This window comes from Aristolochia californica, unplaced genomic scaffold, assembly GCF_029961685.1.
Source record: "Aristolochia californica isolate CCGP_79_NKW_82.1479 unplaced genomic scaffold, dmAriCali1.0.hap1 SCAF_4, whole genome shotgun sequence".
NCBI classification, from domain to species: domain Eukaryota; kingdom Viridiplantae; phylum Streptophyta; class Magnoliopsida; order Piperales; family Aristolochiaceae; genus Aristolochia; species Aristolochia californica.
In genome coordinates, this window is record NW_027182103.1 from 36,823,698 (window position 1) to 36,842,795 (window position 19,098).

At 39.6% G+C, this 19,098-nt stretch overlaps 1 protein-coding gene across 1 annotated transcript; it reads right to left on the reverse strand.

Moving 5' to 3' along the window:
- Positions 1 to 4,536: 4,536 nt before the first annotated feature.
- LOC137963593 (uncharacterized) lies at positions 4,537 to 19,098 on the reverse strand. Its single transcript, XM_068810729.1, has 7 exons — positions 18,877 to 19,098; positions 8,734 to 10,241; positions 8,379 to 8,563; positions 8,076 to 8,246; positions 5,710 to 5,910; positions 5,338 to 5,589; positions 4,537 to 5,172 (listed from the first exon to the last, which is right to left on the reverse strand). The coding sequence occupies exons 2-7, from the start codon at positions 10,235 to 10,237 to the stop codon at positions 4,744 to 4,746; spliced, it is 2,742 nt and encodes a 913-aa protein (XP_068666830.1). The 5' UTR covers positions 10,238 to 10,241; positions 18,877 to 19,098; the 3' UTR covers positions 4,537 to 4,743.

Genomic DNA, 19,098 nt, shown 5'->3' on the forward strand with positions numbered 1-19,098 from the left:
TGATGTTTGGGGTCCTGCAAAGGTTCCCTCTATTTCTAGAGATTGTTACTTTGTGACATTTATTGATGAATGCACTATAATGACTTGGGTATCCTTACTTACAAAAAAGTGTGATGTATGTCAAGCATTTCAGCATTTTCATCAAATGATACACACTCAGTACCAAAAGCATATTCATGTTTTGCAATCTGACAATGGTATGGAGTTTTTTTATGCTTCTCTCATAAATTTTATGAACAATCATGGCATTCGCCATCAGACCTCCTGCACCTATACTCCCCAACAAAATGGATTGGCAGAGACGAAGAATAAACAACTTTTGGAAGCAGTGCGTCCATTCCTCTTCGGCATGAACATGCCTCAATTTTATTGGGGTGAAGTTTTCAAGTATGTTGCCTACCTCATTAATCGAACACCTTCTCGAGTAATAGACTTTCAAACCCCTCAACACAAACTGAAATCCCTAATTTCCATTCTCCATCTTCTGAATCGTGAACCCCGCATTTTTGGGTGTACCGTATATGTTCATATCCCAAAAATCTTGTGAAATAAACTTGATCCATACGCCAAACAATGTGTTTTTATTGGCATTTCTGAATTTCAAAAAGGATATCAGTGTTATGATCCACACACCCGAAAGCTCCATGTGACTCTAGATGTCTCTTTCCATGAGTTAGAGCCTTATTACTCAGGGAGAGTCTCTCGGAATTCTCTTCATGGGGAGAGCTCAAGTGAAGAAAATATTGAACTAGAGAATAGTAATGGAGGTGCGGAGTTTATTGAGTTAGAAGCGGTAAAAGAATTTTTTCAACAACCAGTTGTGCAACAAGATGGAGATCACAACCATGAAGCAGAAAGCGAATCATTAATTTCTCCTAAAGAATCCAAAGAGTTGCCTCCGTCTGCACCATCAACTAAAGAATCAACCCAGAATCTTCTTCCTCAGGTAAATATGAACCTTGTGTTTGATGAGTCGTATGAAATGTGTGTTCCTACAGAAAATATTATTCGTAGATATCCACAAAGATTGAATAGGGGAGTTCCAAAAAACAGTATGAACCTGATCCTGAAGCCAAGACCAAATACTCTATCAACAACTATGTGTCCTCGCATAGGTTGACTAAATTGTATGCATTTATTGTTGATCAATTATCCAGGGTTTCTATTCCTAGTAACATGCAGGATGTTTTAGCTAATCCAAAATGGAGAAAGGCGATGAACAAAGAGATGGAGGCTCTACAAAAAATGTCACTTGGGAACTTGTTCCACAGCCTAAAGGAGTAAAGACAGTTGGATGTCAATGGGTGTTCACGGTGAAACTCAAACCGGATGGAAGTATTGAAAGATATAAAGCACAACTAGTTGCGAAGGGATATATGCAAAGGTATGGGGTAGACTACCAAGATACTTTTGCACTAGTAGCTAAGACCAATACAATTCGCATTCTTATATCTATAGCAGCAAATAGAGACTAACCTCTACAATAATTTGATGTTAAAAATGCATTTTCTCAATGGAAACTTAGAAGAAGAAGTCTACATGGAGCTACCACTCGGAGTTAAAAGTAGTTCTTTGTGTCAAGGTGAAACCTGTAAATTGAAGAAGTCATTGTACGAGCTGAAACAGTCACCTAGAGTGTGGTTTGGGAGATTCTTGACTACAATGAAAGAGTTTGGTTGTAAGAAAAGTAACTCAGATCATACTTTGTTTATAAAACACAAAGAAGGTAAAGTCACAACTTTAATTGTGTATGTTGATGATATGGTCTTGATAGGAGAACCCAAATGAAATGCAAGCTTTAAAGGAGTATTTAACCACTAAATTTGAAATGAAGGATCTCGGATAGGTTAAATATTTTTTGGGAATTGAGGTAATTAGATCGAAATATGGAGTCTTCCTTTCACACCGAAATATGTGTTGGATCTTCTAGTCGAAATCGGAATGCTTAATTGTAAACCAATAGAGACGCCCATAGAAATGAATCATAAGCTCGGAATTCTCTCAGATCAAACCCTAGCAGACAAGAGGCGTTATCAACGGTTGGTTGGAAGATTAATCTACATATCACACACAAGGCCAGACATAGCATATGCGGTGAGCATTGTGAGTCAGTTCATGTATGCACCAAGTGAAGTACATATGGAAGCGGTCTATCGGATATTGAGATACTTAAAGAGTACTCCAGGAAAAGGTTTGTTATTCGCAAAAAAAGGTATATCTAACATTGAAGAATACACATATTCTGATTGGGCAGGTGATCAGACAACCAGAAGATCCACGTCTAGTTACTTCACTTTTGTGGAAGGTAATTTTGTCATGTGGAAAAGCAAAAAACAGAAAGTAGTATCAAGATCAAGTGCTGAAGTTGAATTTTGAGGCATGGCTCATGGTGTATGCGAATTGTTATGGATAAGAAATATACTGAGGGACTTAGGGATTGAATATATTGAATCTATGAATTTCCACTGTGATAATAAGGCAGCCATCGAAATTACAAAAAATCTTGTTCAACATGGTCGCACTAAACATGTTGAAGTTGATCATCATTTCATCAAGGAAAACCTCGATGCAAAGATTATAGAATTTCCTTTTACTCCATCCTAGAGTCAACCAGTTGATATGCTCACGAAGGGAGTATCAGGGATGGTATTTCTTGGTATAATTGACAAGTTGGGCAAGATCGACATCTATGCACCAACTTGAGGGGGAGTATTGAATTAGCTGTAAAATTTGTAGAGTTACCATAATTATAGGATCTAAAAGATTTTTTCGAATTGTTTCTTGATTTTACAATCTGATTTGGATATATCTTTAGGTGTAATTGTACGTTAAATACCTCTATTTGAGAGAAAAATTATCATCGGAAAAGTATTATTTGAAACCTCCGTTTTACAATCTTCATAATCCTTATTACATACCCATAAATACAATTCAAGTACCTAAAGTAAACTAAAAACAAAATCTAAAACAAAACGATAAAATGAACAAAAGTAATACTTTCACGACGATCCTCATCAAAATCTTCAACATAATTCACATCATCATCAACAGCAGAAGTTCGATAAACCTCCTGCCAAGAAAAAACAATCAGGGAAGAACAGGAGAGCAACCAAATACAGAACGGGAGTTGGGGTTTTCAAAATTGTAAAACCTCAGTGGAAGTCTTGAGCTTCTTACTAGGCCGACCTTTTTCCCCTGCAAACGAAAAGACGTGAAGACATTTCACCTCGCAGAGAATTGAACCATAGGATTGAATAATTAGGAGAATAGGAAAAAATTAGTACCATTCCCAGCCATATTTTCTGACTCTCACAGTTCGACGTAGTAACCGTCAAAATGAACAAGTTGCTTCTACAAAGGGAAGAAATACTTTTCGGTTTCAGTCTTCTCGATTCCAATTAGTCGCTTTGTTCCTCACTCTAAGGGACACCTATGAGAGACCTATTTCTTTTCACTCGAAAGTGATTACAGAGGTGGATGACTCGTTCCTCGCCCCTTGTAACTACACCACCTCTGGAAAGAGCATAAACTGCAGTTACAGTCTACCAAAACTGATGTACAGTTGTAGCAGTGTAACGGTGGGCGTTTAGTGCAAGGACAGGAACAAAGGAAACACCAATCCTTGCACTACATGTCCCATTGAATTCGATACACCAAAATTTGTTTTTACCATTGTTGTGGCTGTGGTTCCCCACAATAAACTGTTAACTTCCAATTGACCTCTGTTTCTGTTATTTTTTTATAATAAAGGACAGGGATCCAAATTACATGGGAAAAAAGACAAATCTGCATAAAAGCAAAGTATGGAAGATATTATCTTATCCACCATTTCTCCATTGATTAATGTAATTTAGTACTATTTAAATCATCTTGAAGGAGAAAGTATTATTTTTTTAGAATTTCATTTTGGAGGAGGATGCAGTTTGACAACTAGTTTCCAAATATTCTTCCATTTGATCAAATGCATTGTCTTATGATCATATTTTTAGTAAAAAAATAAGAGGCGTTCGAATACCTTAACATATGATTGTGCCAGATATTGTTTGAGCAATTGGATTTCAAATGTTAATCGAGCCTGCACTAAAAGCTAGTGTCATCAACAAATGTCAGTTGTAGAATTGCCTGATCCATGCCTTTCAGAACAATTGAATCGCTATGTACCCATATGGATTGCATGAAGCAAAAGCTACTGCAAACACAATTCATATGAACGTATCATTCAAGTTTAAAATAATAATTTGTGTAAATGAATAGTTAAAAGTAATATTTTTAATAGGTCTAAAATTGAAACTTGTTATTTTATACTTTCAAGGTATATAAAATTAACAGAAGTTGAGAAACGAAAAATGGTTAATGCTCATGGATGACCTACAGTGGCAAGCTACCCCCTCCACTGCTCATTCAGACTACAAACAAGAGAAACCAGGCTTTTAACTTCTAAACCTGTGAGAACCCCAACATGTTCTAATATAAAACAACCAATTATGATAATGCATGGCAAATATATTGAGAGACAACATTAACAAAATGCTCAAGTCGGGTTAAAATCAAACACTATTACCAAAATACAGTGTGTGAGGGAAAATAAGATGAAATATGATTTGTTACTAACTTGTGCAATCGATTGCAGGAGAAAATTACCAACAATACATCTTACAAATCCTCCATGATGAAGAGAATAGATACTCTACTTGTACAATATTTACATTCACGTTTTAGTTAGCACTTTGAAAATGGTCAACATCACTGTTGCCTTTGCCTTTTTATTCTCTCTAGAGCACCCAGACGACTATTATCATCCTCAACATCTCTCTTCTTGTTAACTTTTTCTACTTCGCTAGCCAACTCCCCAAAGACTGAAGCCGGAACATCTTTTTGGGAAATTTCAACTTGATCATCCTCAAAATCTTCAGGCAATTCTATGTCCTCTTGATCTACAGTAACCTTTCTCCCTCCATCAGGTGTCTGGGTAACTCCGGGTTGGACCTCAACTCCAGCACTCACAAAGCCTACTCTTTTGCTACCATCGCTAGTTATAGTAGGTAGAAGCTGCCTCTCTAAAGCAGCCATTTCATCTTCAGGAACTCCTGCACGCTTTAGAGTATCAACAGTTTCTTCTAAGTTTAGCTTTTGATCCTTCTGCATCAAGTACTCTGGGAGGATGAAATGAGTCTGCAGAGATTGCATATGAACATCAGGGCCATAAAATGAGACATATAACGGAAAAAAAAAATTCTCTTTTGAATCATGAAATGATTTTATCAAATAAACAGAAAAGAACGAATACACTTTTTTAATGCAAAATCTACAGAAGAAACAAACATTAAAGAAACCTACCTGACTATGACTAGCTGACACACTACGCTTTATACGTAGCATTTCTCGGTAGGTATCTACATTCCCATGTTGCACCTCAAAGTCATGCCATTTACTCCAGAAATCAGCATCCAAGCGAGGGTCTGCAAATTTGGACGCGTACACATAAATACTGCGTGCCCTGTCGATTTCCCCCAAACTCTTTTCCAATTCTGCATATTTCATGCAGATGGCTTTCAAATCTTTAATGGGTACCCCCGACTCGATCGCTTGCTACAAAACATTCCACCAATACACCAAGAGAAAGAATCAACACCAGACATGCAAGCCAAGAAGCAACACAAGATATAATCCACTTGAAATATTGTGAAAGCTGAAAATAAGAAAACTAACCTCATATATCTCCCTTGTTCTGGGAACACCAAAAATCTCAGCTGCACGAGCAATATAAATTTCATACATGCTCATTTTCTCATTATCTGGAACAGCTTTTGCAGCTTTCGCATAAACCTCCATTGCACGCTTTGCTAGCCCACAATCCTCCTCAAGTTTTGCATATTGTAGGTACAAGGGTTTTACATCTTCTGCAGGAGCCTGAAGAATAAAATCCACCAAAACAGTAAGGATCATAATACATAACTCGTTCTCTTATTCCTCCTAAAAGTAAAATATTCTTCGTAGAAGATAAACAACCAACTGCTCTACAGTCATTGAAGCTACTTCAAATACAGAGAATATGGTATTGCTACAAATACAATTGTCTCATTACCTTGCAAAAGTAAAGATATTGAATAGACCAAGATACAAACATACTATGATGACATAGCATAAAGAGCACAATGGATGAATATGGATTATCAATTCTTCTACAACCATTGGATCCATCACTAATTAAAACAAATACAATATAAAGGCTAAAAAAAATCAACAGTATGTTTGAGATTTTTTTATTTATTTTAGAAAGAGCACAATTTAATTAAGCAATAACACAAACCACAAAAACAAACATCAATAAGGGGAGTCTCTTACAATGAGAGATTGGAGAGAGACCCCCTCAACTAAAGAGTCTTCAAAATTATTAGCCGATCTATGAATCAAACTCCATGTACAAACAAAAAGACTAGCTAAGTCTTGAATTTCTTAGAAAAAATGCAGATGCCACCAGGGAGGAGATCTCTTGCCATCACACCAACTAATCACACTTTTAGAATCTCCTTCAACATGAAGCTGGCCTTGAAACAAACAGTAAGCTTGAGATTATCAGGCAGAACATTAAATTCAAACATATTCACATTTTCTTCAGTATTTCATACTCTACACATTCAGCAATACTATAATCGTTTTTTCCAAGAGAAAAGTAGCCCTTTACTATAATTTGTTAATATACTAGTCAATTTTCCGGCAAGTTTCTCGACAAGTTATGGTCAAAATTCATCATCCCCTGTACTCATTGAGATCTCTTATAGTTGCCAACTTGGGTTTAGTCATGTTTCTATATTCCGGTCCATCTCGAACTATGAAAACATCTCTCTTATTTGGTAAAATCCATTCCTTATGTTTTTTCTTGGAATGCTTTGATTTTTGTTCAACTTTCAAATACTGTGTGTGGTTCGACCAATCTCAGGAATTGAGTCAGTTAATCCCTCTGTGTGGGTTGGGTATACAGAGCAACTTCGTCCTTGGTGAAATATAGCTGCCCTTAAAAGTAGGCTGTTTTTCTTCTACTACACCGGCTGGTGTCTTGTTGCCATTAGGTGGTCCACTTTGTGCCACTCATCAAGTTCCACCTTTTCCTTGTGTCCTACCCTCCCTTTAGGATTGTGAGAGTTATTGTCTTCACTAGTATTTATTTTGTCCAATTGGATGTCTCGAAGTGGTCTGTTATTCAAAGAGACATGGGAGTAGATGAAAGTTGAAGGATCTAGAGTTCTATGATGTTCACACCGACATTCATTAGCACGTGTTTCCTAGCTTCAGCAGGAGACAAAGTATAAGTGTGTGAGTACTGATGAAGTTAACTCCAAGAACCATTCTACATGTGCAAGCTCAAGAGTCAAAACCACAAATAAGTCAAAGATCACATAAATGTCACAATGCAATGACAAGCCACTTAAGTCAAAGAATTTGCGGTTTCTTTTTTCATATGCTTAAAATAGGGAACAGAGACAAATTTTATAACAAGTGGAAACTATATGCTCCAACTTGTGGGGGAGTGCTAGAAGTTGTCTCAAATAAATAAGGTTTTACTTATTTTCTAAGAAAGTAGTTTCTTATAGAAAGCAGATTCCTGTGGTTAATAGGTTGAAGGGGCATTGTTGTAATTTTGACTATTATTTAAGTTATAAATAGGGGAGAGGAGTCTCTAAACCCAAACCTCTACCATTAATGCCAAAATGGATCTGATGGACCATATTGAAACATCTAGAGAAAATATTTTAATCAATTCACAGAAAGGAAGCCATGGCCCTCCTATAAGTAGTCCTAATATGGGAGGAAGATCGTATAATAGGACAAATTATGCTTCTGATGACAAATATGGCATTCAAAATGTTCCACAAGTAGGCAATGCCTTTTGCATTCATCATCTCTTTCTATCCATGAGAAAAAAATTAATGAATAAAAATGACATCATTCAAGAGTATACCCCAGGATAGAACTATACTAACAACATCGCATTTAATAGAAGTAAACCCAAAGGACATCTGCAATGGGTCAAACATGGCAATTAAATTGTATATTGAACCAATAACAATACATACCTTCTCAACAGCATGCTCAAACAACTCTCTTGCTCGTTCTAACTTTGTCTTTCCATATCTTTTGACAAATTTGGATAAATATGTAACCCAGATGTCCTTGACATGTGGGTACTTGAATATCTTTACACCTCTCTCATACACCTTAAATGCATCCTCAAAATATTTATGCTCCTGCCAGAGTAAATAAAATTAATAAATAAACAGCTTTTTTTAAGGCTAACATAAATCAATAATTCTTTTTTAAAAGTAGACACTCATTAAATTCAAAAGAAAAAATAATTAAGATTTATATCAAATCTTTACCTCCAATAGCAATGCATAGTTCATTATGATTTGTGGGGTAGCAATCTTCAGATCAAGAATTCTCTCATAAACCGCACGCGTGGAATCCAATGTCCCTAAGCTCTCTTCCAGATCAACATAAAATGTCCATAATCTTAAAGACCTATGCAGTTTCATCTGTACTGGTACATTCCCATCAGCAACAACTGCACATGTTAAAACAATACACATCAGATCATTCTTATTGGCTGATACCTTTTGATATAGTTTCAAAACTTACTGCAATGATTGCAAACATAAGATGAATTAAAAGTCCTATGATGCATGAATTTATGGTTACCTAAAAACTGATATAAGAATGTATAATAGTGCTTACCTCTTCGTTTCACCTCGACAGAGGGTTCTGCTGTTGCACGCCTCATCAGCTCCAATGCACCTTTAAAGTTCTTATGCCTTAACTCCATTTCAGCCCATTCACACCACAAACTTGCTAAATTATCTACCATCTTGAAATTAACTTGCACAGCCTTGTCAAATATCACTCTTGCATTTGCCACATCATTATGGGTTTCATACAACTTCGCAAAAGCAACCCACAGCGTGTGGGGCTTTCCAACAGCCTTCATGGGGTCAACTGTCCTTACAGCTTCTGTGAAGGTTAGTATCTGCTTCGTGGCATTGCCCTCAAAAAGCTTTACTCTCCTATGCCACTGTTCTACATTGTGCGGGTTCTGTCTGAGCAAAACACTATTAGCAAGTTCTGGCCTTCTTTGAATGAGGTACTCCAACCTCTCCAACCGCAAATCCACATCATTGTCATCATTTAACCAAAAACCATGTAACATCTTCCTAGCAAATTTTTTTGCAGATAGACCAGTCTCCAATCGAGCATCTTGACCAGGCTCCTCATCATTCTCAAGCTCACTCTCATCCTCTTCATCACTCATATCCAGAGTTGCCATTTTGGCTGCAAGAGCACTATCCTCGAATGAAGTATAACTATCAAAAATGACACTGAAGTCTCTGACAGTGACCACTGTAGTCATCCCTTCTTCATAAATATCCCGAGCCTTCTCAAAAAGACCACGCCTAACATAGTAATCTGCCAACGACGTCCAAAGTAGCCCAACTTGATCCGTATATTTACGAATCCCTCCACGGATAATAGCATCGACCTTAAGCCCAGAAACTTCTGTGGCATGCTTAGTCAGCAAATCACATAATTCAAGCCATAACTGATGCTTTGTCTTACCCTTAATGGAGAAGAACTGATCATCATTAAGCACAGAGGCCAACTTCTCAGCTGCTTCTTGCCAGAGTTCAGAATCTATCAGAAATTCAATAAATTCCTCAATGTGAGATGGGTCAAATTTTAGGTATCTGCGATACACCCGTAGTGAGGTCTCCACTGGGATCCCCTTTTGGCTAACAAAAGCAAGATATGGAGCCCAAATACGATCATGCTGAGTAACAGGCAGAGCACATAGGGCTCTGTCAAAGGTGCGACGAGTCCTAGTTATGAATTTCTGATTAGTTAAGGTTTCAAGATACATAATCCAGATTCTGGGCATCTTGTGCATTGTGACAAGCGCACGCTCAAAGGTGTTGTTAAGGGACTGGTATTGCGGGTGAGAGATGGGGAGGTGGCGCACAGACTCGAGGCGCTCCCGAAGATAAGCATGCCAAAGCTTGAAGGAGCCTGGCAGGGCTTTGAGGGCACGCTCATAGATTATTGCACGCTTCTTAAAAGGGGAGTGTGCTCGGGCTATAAGATATCGCCACCATAGCTTGAGGGAGAAGGGGTTTCGGAGAATCTCTTCCTCATAGAGAAGATCAGACTCGGATGGATAAAGGTCTTCTGAGATGCTAGGAATAGCCATTGACCTACACAAGAAAATTACACAAATGCTTAGCATGTTTCCCAGCCATATATAATCAACTTTATCCAGAAAAGGAATGAGATCCAGGTAATACAAATTACAGACGGAACTTTTGTGTGTTGCAACAAAAAAGAGTCTAGCTCTACAGTATATGCACTCCATAATTCACCAATAGAGGAAATTTTAAAATCAAAATATTCAACAATGTTCTGCTCAGGAATATATACCCTTTCCGTATACACATCAGAAAAGATATAAAATTAGATGGATTTTTATTCAGATCCATGGACGGTTAAAAAAGGGTCTCCTCTACAGTATCTGCTGATTTGATAAAAACAAGCAAGTAAAAGAACTATTTCATTTTCTCTTCAATGTGCATTCTCCCCCAGTTTTCTCCAAGCCAAGATATCTTAATTCTTCTTCTAATAAGGTTTTCAATCAAATCTATGCAAAAAATAAAAAAAGTTTCCTTTGCACTATTCTGCGAACTCACAAACACTGAAAGTAAAAAATTAAAAATGGTTGAGATGCTCGAATATCTTAACAAAAATCAGTTAAAAACTTGCAGACTTGCCACTAGAAACATGGATTAATCACTAAACACAAACATGAGACATTACCTACTTCAATGGTTTTCCTTGTTCCACCAAGTAAGTCGGTCAAAGAGAGAAATTGAATGAAAACTAGCAAACAAAAACAAGACAGGAAACGTATACTATTTTGCTTATATTAATAAATCTGCCATCAGCTTGAAATTAACAATAAGTCCAGTTCATCCTAAGATTAGTTGGGTGGTAGTAAATCCGATCAGAATTTTGATTTTTCCTAAGATCACTTGGGGACTCTTCTGAATTGATATGTCACATCATGACACTACCATTGAAGCTAGTCCACTTGGGGACTCTTCTGAATTGATACGTCACACCATGACACTACCATTGTGTAGTTTAAACCGCTAAATTTTACAGATTTTCATGTGAATTGTATAGTTAAAATCTTGTGATACAATTAACTGTATGACTCATTTTCTTAAATGTATTTTTGGAGTATCTTGCCTCATAGCAAAATGATGACGGAGATGTGTAACTTGAGAGAGGTGGGCATGGAGGAGGATGCTAGACTGTTCTAGAGATTTACATCCACGAAGGAGATAGCCCTTGTTCATGGGAGGAGGATGGAAACGTCAGATATCGAGGCTCAACAGAGACAAGAGGACAGGGGAAAATCACCGGTGACGGAGGAGGATGGGCCCTAGAGCATGGTGAAGGGAAGGTCTGCAATTCGCAAAAGAAGCAATAGAAGAGGAGAAGCATCGTGGGTACACGGCGACATAGAACTCTCAATGGAGCTAACGCAGGGACAGGCAGTTCGTATAACGATAAGGAATGGGCAAAGAAGATCGTATATCTCTATCCCCCCTGCTTCAATCTCGGATTTTGCCTGCGTTTTTGAAGAAGGAGATTACGGAAATGCTCCGAGATTTCGTGAAATCCGCATCGATGAAATTTCCTTTACCATATCTGTATTCCGGAAAAAAGGTATTAGAGAGCAAAAAAAATTTCAGAGGAGAGGACTCAAAGTCATGGCGCACGTGTACTTATCGGAATTTCTCGGAGACTATCACTGTTGGAAAGAGCTACGAAGCTCGATCCTGGCTCTCGACGAGAAAATGGTTAAGATCTCTACGATGAGAAAGGACAAGAACAATCTACCTCATAGGAAAGATGTTCGTCACTTCCCACCCCTTCTAATGTCCATTTCAAACAACAAAATCCCTACACCCTCTTTCTCCATATCACCCTCAAACCCCCACCAGAAAATCCCCCAAACTCCCGATAAACTCCCGGTCATAAATCTACCCCCGGATCTTTTCAAAAAAAGGAAAACAAAAACTCAGCACAAGCCTCATCGTGGAATCCCCCTCGGCGAGATGGAATAGCCTCAAACTCACTCTCTAGTTCGGCGAATTTTTCTCTTCAACCAAAAATTGCGTGGATGGAACCCGGGAAGTGGCTGGTTACTACGAAATCAAGAGAGGAAACGGAAGAAATTTTGGGGAATAAGAAATGGCTACAAGAAGAGGAACTATTTGCGACGGAGTGGGAAACAACTCCGGTAGGGCAGCCTCTCGGCCAATGGGTTTCAACCTGTGGCCTACCAATCGAACTATGGACAGAGGAGGTACTCAGTAAAAAATTTACTTCCTTCAGAAAGATAATACAATGGTCGGAATCCACGACGGATGGCTCCAAACTGGATGTTGTGATGGCTTTCGTCAACCCCAACTGTCGATGGAGAGAGGCAGGCTACCAAAAACTGAGCTTCGGTGAAGATTTCGTATGGCTAGAGGTGTCTTTCGAGGAGCTCGGTGTACTGCAACAGCCGGAAAATCGTCGAATGCGAAAGAGAAACACTATTCCGAAGACTCTAGCCAACGTGACTCCAGGATGAGGTAACACTGCATATACTCAACGGACTTTCTCCACTTCAAGTGAGTCAGCGTCACTCCCGAGTCATGACTCACACAAAAGCTTGAATGCGAACTCAGAGGGGAGTTTTTCGAGAAGCACATCGATCCCGGAAAAAGAGGTACGTCTGTCAGCTAAAGTTAATTTGATTTCTTATTCAAAGTTTGAAAAAGGGGACTCTGTAACCGAGGCTTTTAAAATTATTTTGAAACCCCAAAAAGCTACCGAGGGTAGCGTGTCTGGGCTCTCTTCTGGGTTACCCCTCACAGCACCCAACACATCACTCACGGACTCCAATGAGCAATGCACTCATTCCCTCCTCACTTTAATTCAAAATTCAAATCAAAACAAGGAAAAGGGTGTACTGAGTACAGATACATTCTTGGAAATCGTGTCCCTTCAAAATCCAAAAATAAAATGTCAACGTATTCCGATAAAAGAGCCTGGTTCAGAAATCGAGTCTGACACTTCACGCCTCTCGGATAATACTGTTGTTTCAATTTTTTCAACTTCCAAGAATACCCACTCCCCAAGTTTACCCAACAGAAACTTCCCTCCACTCATCCCGAGATTACAAAAAGGCAAAAACAAAAAGAGAAGATAATTTGAACCTCGAGCCAAGAGCCTCTCATGCGCGTCAGCCCGAGGAACCAGTAATCACATCGGGCTGTGACGACTCAAGCTCAGAGTCAGGAGAAAGTCACAAATCCGTCTTCCCCCCGACTTCTGTCTCTTTTGGGGAATGGAATGAACATTCTCAAGGAGCTGCCGAGCAAGGATCAGACACGCAGAGAAAAGAAAGGTTGGCGAATTTCACAGAATTATCAAGCACTCAAATGGAAACAGATCAGGCAGAATACCCAGGCCAAGGAAAACTCCCAAACAGGGTTCCAAGCTCTCCCCCTCTACGAAATACTTACCAGAGAAGTAGAGGAAATCTGGAAACTAATTTATCTCAGAGAGAAGCTACTAGCCTTGCTATAAAAAAGAATATAGATCCGGCACCTTCTCCCACTGACAGAGCTGAGAGTATTGTGAAGGAACCTCACATGGAGAATAAAAAATATGATGAAGAGACATGGAAAAATATGATGGAATTGGCACGCCTAATGGGCGTGATGTATCAAGAACAGCTGAATGGGGACATTGCGGCGTTGGGAGTTCATGGCCGGGCTAGCAAATGATCTTGCCGTCTTGGAATGTCAGAGGGATTGGTACTACCCGGAAGCGCGGCACGATATCCAGTTACCTATCTCAATTCAAGCCTTCAATTGTCATATTCCAAGAAACAAAGTGTCAAGAGATGACAGATGATATTGCCAAAGAACTTTGGGCGTGCCCCTCAATTAAGTGGGCAGCGGTGAATGCTATTGGCCACTCCGAAGGTATCTTTGTTGCATGGGACACAACAAAGTTTGACTCTCTTAATATCATGGAAGGTCATTTCTCTTTGGGTATACAGTTCAAAGATCTCTCCACTGACAGAATTTAGTGTGGGTGGAGTATACGGTCCAACTAGTTACAGGGACCATAGCCTACTCCGGGAAGAGCTTAGTACGCTTCTGGAGAATTGGAATTTCCCATGGCTCCTTGCAGGGGACCTCAATGCGCCATCAGATACTGTCATGAGAAGAGCCCCCCAGCTACCCGCATTACAGCCTCTATGCGAGGCTTCTCAGACTTCATTAGGGGGAATGGTTTGGATGAGATTCCCTTATCCGGGAAGAACTACACATGGACAAATAGTCAGCAGCAACCCGTATTATCTAAATTGGATTGGTTCTGGGCATGTAACAACTGGTTGCAGATGTTTGGAAATGTTACTGGAAGAGTTCTAAACAAAGTAGGCTCAGATCATTGGCCTATCTTGTTGACATCAGTTTTTGAAAAATGGGGGCCCTCGCCATTCCGGTTTGAAAACTCTTGGTTAATGGAGAAAAAATTTGAGTCTTCTTATTGATGGTTGGTTGGATGAGGGTCCGAGTCTTGGTAGAAGGGAGTGGGCACTCCCCCTAAAATTGCGCTTCATCAAAGGAAAAATTAAGGAGTGGGCCACTAGACGTCATACCTCTTTGATTGCTGAGAAGGCTTCCCTCATATCCCATATTGCGGCTCTGGACTTGGTGGAGGAACAAAGGTACTTAACTTCCGATGAATTTTCGCTTTGAGTCTCTCTCAATTTTAAGCACAACACTATTTTGCACCAAGAGAAGGTTCGATGGAAGCAAAGAGCCAGATTCAAATGGCTAAAAGAAGGAGATGCAAATACCAAATTTTTTCATGTCGTCGCTTCGGCAAAAAGGAGATCCAATCGAATTACCTCATTATGCATTAATAATGAGGTAACGTCATGTCGGATCTCAATTACTAACGAGCTGGTTAAGTTTTTTACAGAGTTATACTGGGAGGAGTGTACCAGCAGGCCGAAGCTTACACACATTAGCTTTTCTCGCATCTCCACAGCAGCTGCAGCACTAATTGAATCTCTTTTTTCTTCGGCTGAAATTGAGTGGGCCGTCCTGGGCATGGAGTGACAGGGCACCGGGCCCAGATGGTTTTAATGGGGACTTTCTGAAAAAGTTCTGGGCTCGCCTGAAGGAAGATATAAGTGTTATGATCCACTACTTCTTCAGAAACAGCATCACATACTGCAGCATTGGCGCGTCATTTATCGCATTGGTTCCAAAAAAAGTAAGTGTTGAGAAAACTGAGGATTTTCGCCCCATCAATCTTGTTAAGAGTGCTTATAAAATCATTGCGAGAATCTTAGCACATCGTTTAAAGGCAGTGCTCCCCATCGTCATCCACAGAGGTCAAGGCACTTTCCTTAAGGAGAGAGAGATTCTAGATTCCACAATGGCTGCACACGAGCTTATGGACCATTTCAAACGTAATCAGGACCCAAGAATCGCCCTAAAGCTTGATCTTGAAAAAGCTTTTGATAGAGTTAATTGGATCTTGCTTGATGAAATAATGGAAAAAATGGGATTTGGAGAAAGATGGCAATTTTGGATTAGGAATTGTGTGGGTTCAGCATCACATTCCCTTATACTCAATGGCTCGGTATGTGGATATTTTAAAGGAACCAAGGGTATTCGCCAAGGGGACCCTCTTTCCCCGCTCTTATTTAACATAGTAGCAGAATTCCTGTCCGTTATGTTCTATTCAACAGTCAACCTTGGATGGCTATCTCCAACAAGTCCGCACCGGGCTTTTAATATTCCGATTTTGCAGTACGCAGACGATACTATTATTTTTGGAGTCGGAGATATGCACAGTACTAGGAGGATAAAGGCAGTATTGGGACTTTTTGAAATAGCATCTGGGCAGAAAGTTAATTGGGGGAAAACATCTCTCATAGGATTTAATGTGGACCAGCAAAACCTTGTAGAGATGGCAAGTTTATTTGGTTGCTCTACTACTACACTTCCTGCAAAATATCTTGGTCTCCCTCTCTTTCATAGGCGTATTTCTCAGAACTTATGGAACCTGGTGGTGGAAAAAATTGAAGCTCGGTTAGCAACTTGGAAGGGGCGGCTCCTCAGCAAAGCAGGTAGACTGATACTCCTCAAGTCATGTATTGCTGGCATCCCAAACTATGCACTGTCATTTATGCCTTGCCCGTCTTCAGTATGCAAAACCATGGATAAATTGAAAAGAAGATTCCTTTGAAGAGGCTCAAGTGACTCCTTTAAATATCACCTAGTTAGATGGGATGAAGTATGTTTGCCTAAGAAATTAGGTGGACTAGGGATTCGGAAATCAAAAGAAATGAACAAAGCCTTGCTTCTTAAGTGGATATGGAAGTTCGACACAAATTCGTCAAACCTTTGGAAAGATATGGTTCGTACCAAGTTGGACTAGAATTCTTTATGGTGGATGTCCGAGGGAAATCAGAGAGGGTTATCCTCAATTTGGAGATCTCTTTATTTACTTCTTCCAGATTTCTCCTCAGCTTGTAGATTCTTTGTGGGCAACGGCAGGTCTCTTAAATTTTGGGACGATTGGTGGACAAGACAGGAACCGTTGAGAAACTCTTTCAGCAGTATCTTCCTTATCTCCACTCAAAGGGAGATAACAGTGACAGATGCTTTCGAGGGGGGTGATTTGAGTCTCCATCCCCGAAGGGGTCTTTTTGATACAGAGGCAATGGAAGCAAGTAGTTTACTGGATTCTTTGAATCATGTCAGGATGAGGCATTCTAATGCAGACAAGCTAATATGGTGGCCGGACAAAAGCGGCAAATTCTCAGTTGCATCTGCATACAGACACATTAATGGTTGGGACTCAACGTAGAGCGAGCATGATATATACTTTGTGTGGCGTCTCTGTGGCCCTACATGTGGAGTGCTTGCCAAAATAAGATCCTTACAGCGGATGTGCTTCGAAGAGGGGGTCACCCCTCTATAGACTTACTATGTCCTTTTTGTAACATTGAAGAAGAATCCGCCAGCCATACCCTACTATTATGCCAGTATTTTTGGAAGGTTTGGACCTCTTATCTTTTGCAAATTGGGTTTGCAAATATGTATCTCTGCAGATCTGTTCTGTTTTAGCAAGTCAATCTATGGCTATCCCCTTCCTGGGCTCAGTAAAATGATGCTATCAGCATGTGTCAGTTTTGTGCCATGGGGGCTTTGGAATGAACAGAATAGGAGGCGGTTCGAGGCTAAATTTGAATCTGAGAAAACTGTAGCGGAAAAAGTGACGGGCCAAATATCCACTTGGCTCCTGACAAAAAACCTTTCTGCTCTTTCAAGGGCACTTCCATTCGTGAAAACTGGAGCAACCTAGCAAGGATGCATTTGGGGACCAAGATTCAAGTTATGAAAGAGTGGGCGCCCCCCGAAGGTTGGATACTTAAAATTGAATTTTGATGGTTCTTCTCTTGGCAATCCGGCGATCGCAAGTTTTGGAGGTGTGATTTCGGACTCATTTGGCAATTAGTGTATTTCTTATGCGGGTCCATTAGGCATCTCCGACTCAACGTCTGCAGAGCTACATGGTCTTCTCAATGGGCTCCGGATTTTCAAAGATAAATGCAGTGGCCCAATTCACATTGAAGGGGATTCCAAGGTAGTCCTTGGATGGGGTTGTGGCACTTCCTTTCCGCCATGGAGGCATTGGGAAATTTTCCAGGAAATTTTAGAGATTACCACATTATTTTCTTGTATTTGGTCTCACATTCCGAGATCTGCAAATTCGGCAACAGATGTGCTTGCCAAACAGAGAGAATCTCTTCAACATTTTGTTATTAGGGATTTGATCCCTATCGCTTTGCAATTGTTCGCCTTTTTAATGAATTACATCTTTATCAAAAAAAAAAAAAGGACAACTAGCATAAGCACATGATAAAAAACAAAATAGACCAGCAAAAATAGAATTTGAGTTCACTCTCCAAAGGAACACGAACACTTGTTTCTCATGCACTGCTAACTTTGACAAATGCAAGAGCCCCTTGCCAATACAAATGCCAAAAATTAATGAAAACCTCCAATGCCAACTCCAGAAAATTGATACAAATGTCTAACTTGCTTTATAACTCATAATCTCATATTTTTTAGAAACTAAGGGAGCATAATCCCAAAACACCAAACCCAAACTAAAACCCTAAACCCTTTAACCCTTGAAAACCTCAAACTCTATGTACCTACACCCTAATTACCAAAAACCCTAAATCCAGAAATTATATCCCCCAAATCCCGAAATTATACCCAAACCCAAAAATCCGAAATAAAACCCTAAACTCTAAATCCCCTAAACCAAAACAATTTTACCCTAAACCCAAAATCCTCTATACCCTAACCCTGAGACACTAAATTATACCCTAAATCCCCTAAACCCTAACCCTAAACCCTAAATCCCCTAAACCATAAAAATTATACCCTAACCCTAATCCCCGAAATTATACCTATATCCCCCAAATCCCCTGAATCCTAAATTATACCCTAAAACCTAAATCCCGAAATTATACCCTAAAACCCGAAATTAAACCCTAAACCCTAAGCCTAAATCCCGAAATTATACCCTAAACCCTAAATACTCTAATCCCTAACCCTAAATCCCGGAATTATACTGAAATCGTACATCAATACAAAAAAACCACACATAAATTAAATAAAACAATATCAAACAGTAAATTACACTAAAAAAATTAGGGTTTAGGGTTACCTTCTAAAATTTGGGGGAAATAGGTTGAAGTTAGGGCAATCAAACGGGAAATCGACGGCTAAATAGTGAACTCGGAAGAAGTTTGAGACGAGAGAGAGGGAAAGAGAGGGAAAGAGAGAGCGAGAGGTGAGAGGTGAGAGAGAGGGCCGAGAGGAGAGAGGGAACTCGAGACGCAGAGAGGGAAGAGAGGCCGAGACGAGGAGGCCGAGAGGCGAGGAAAAG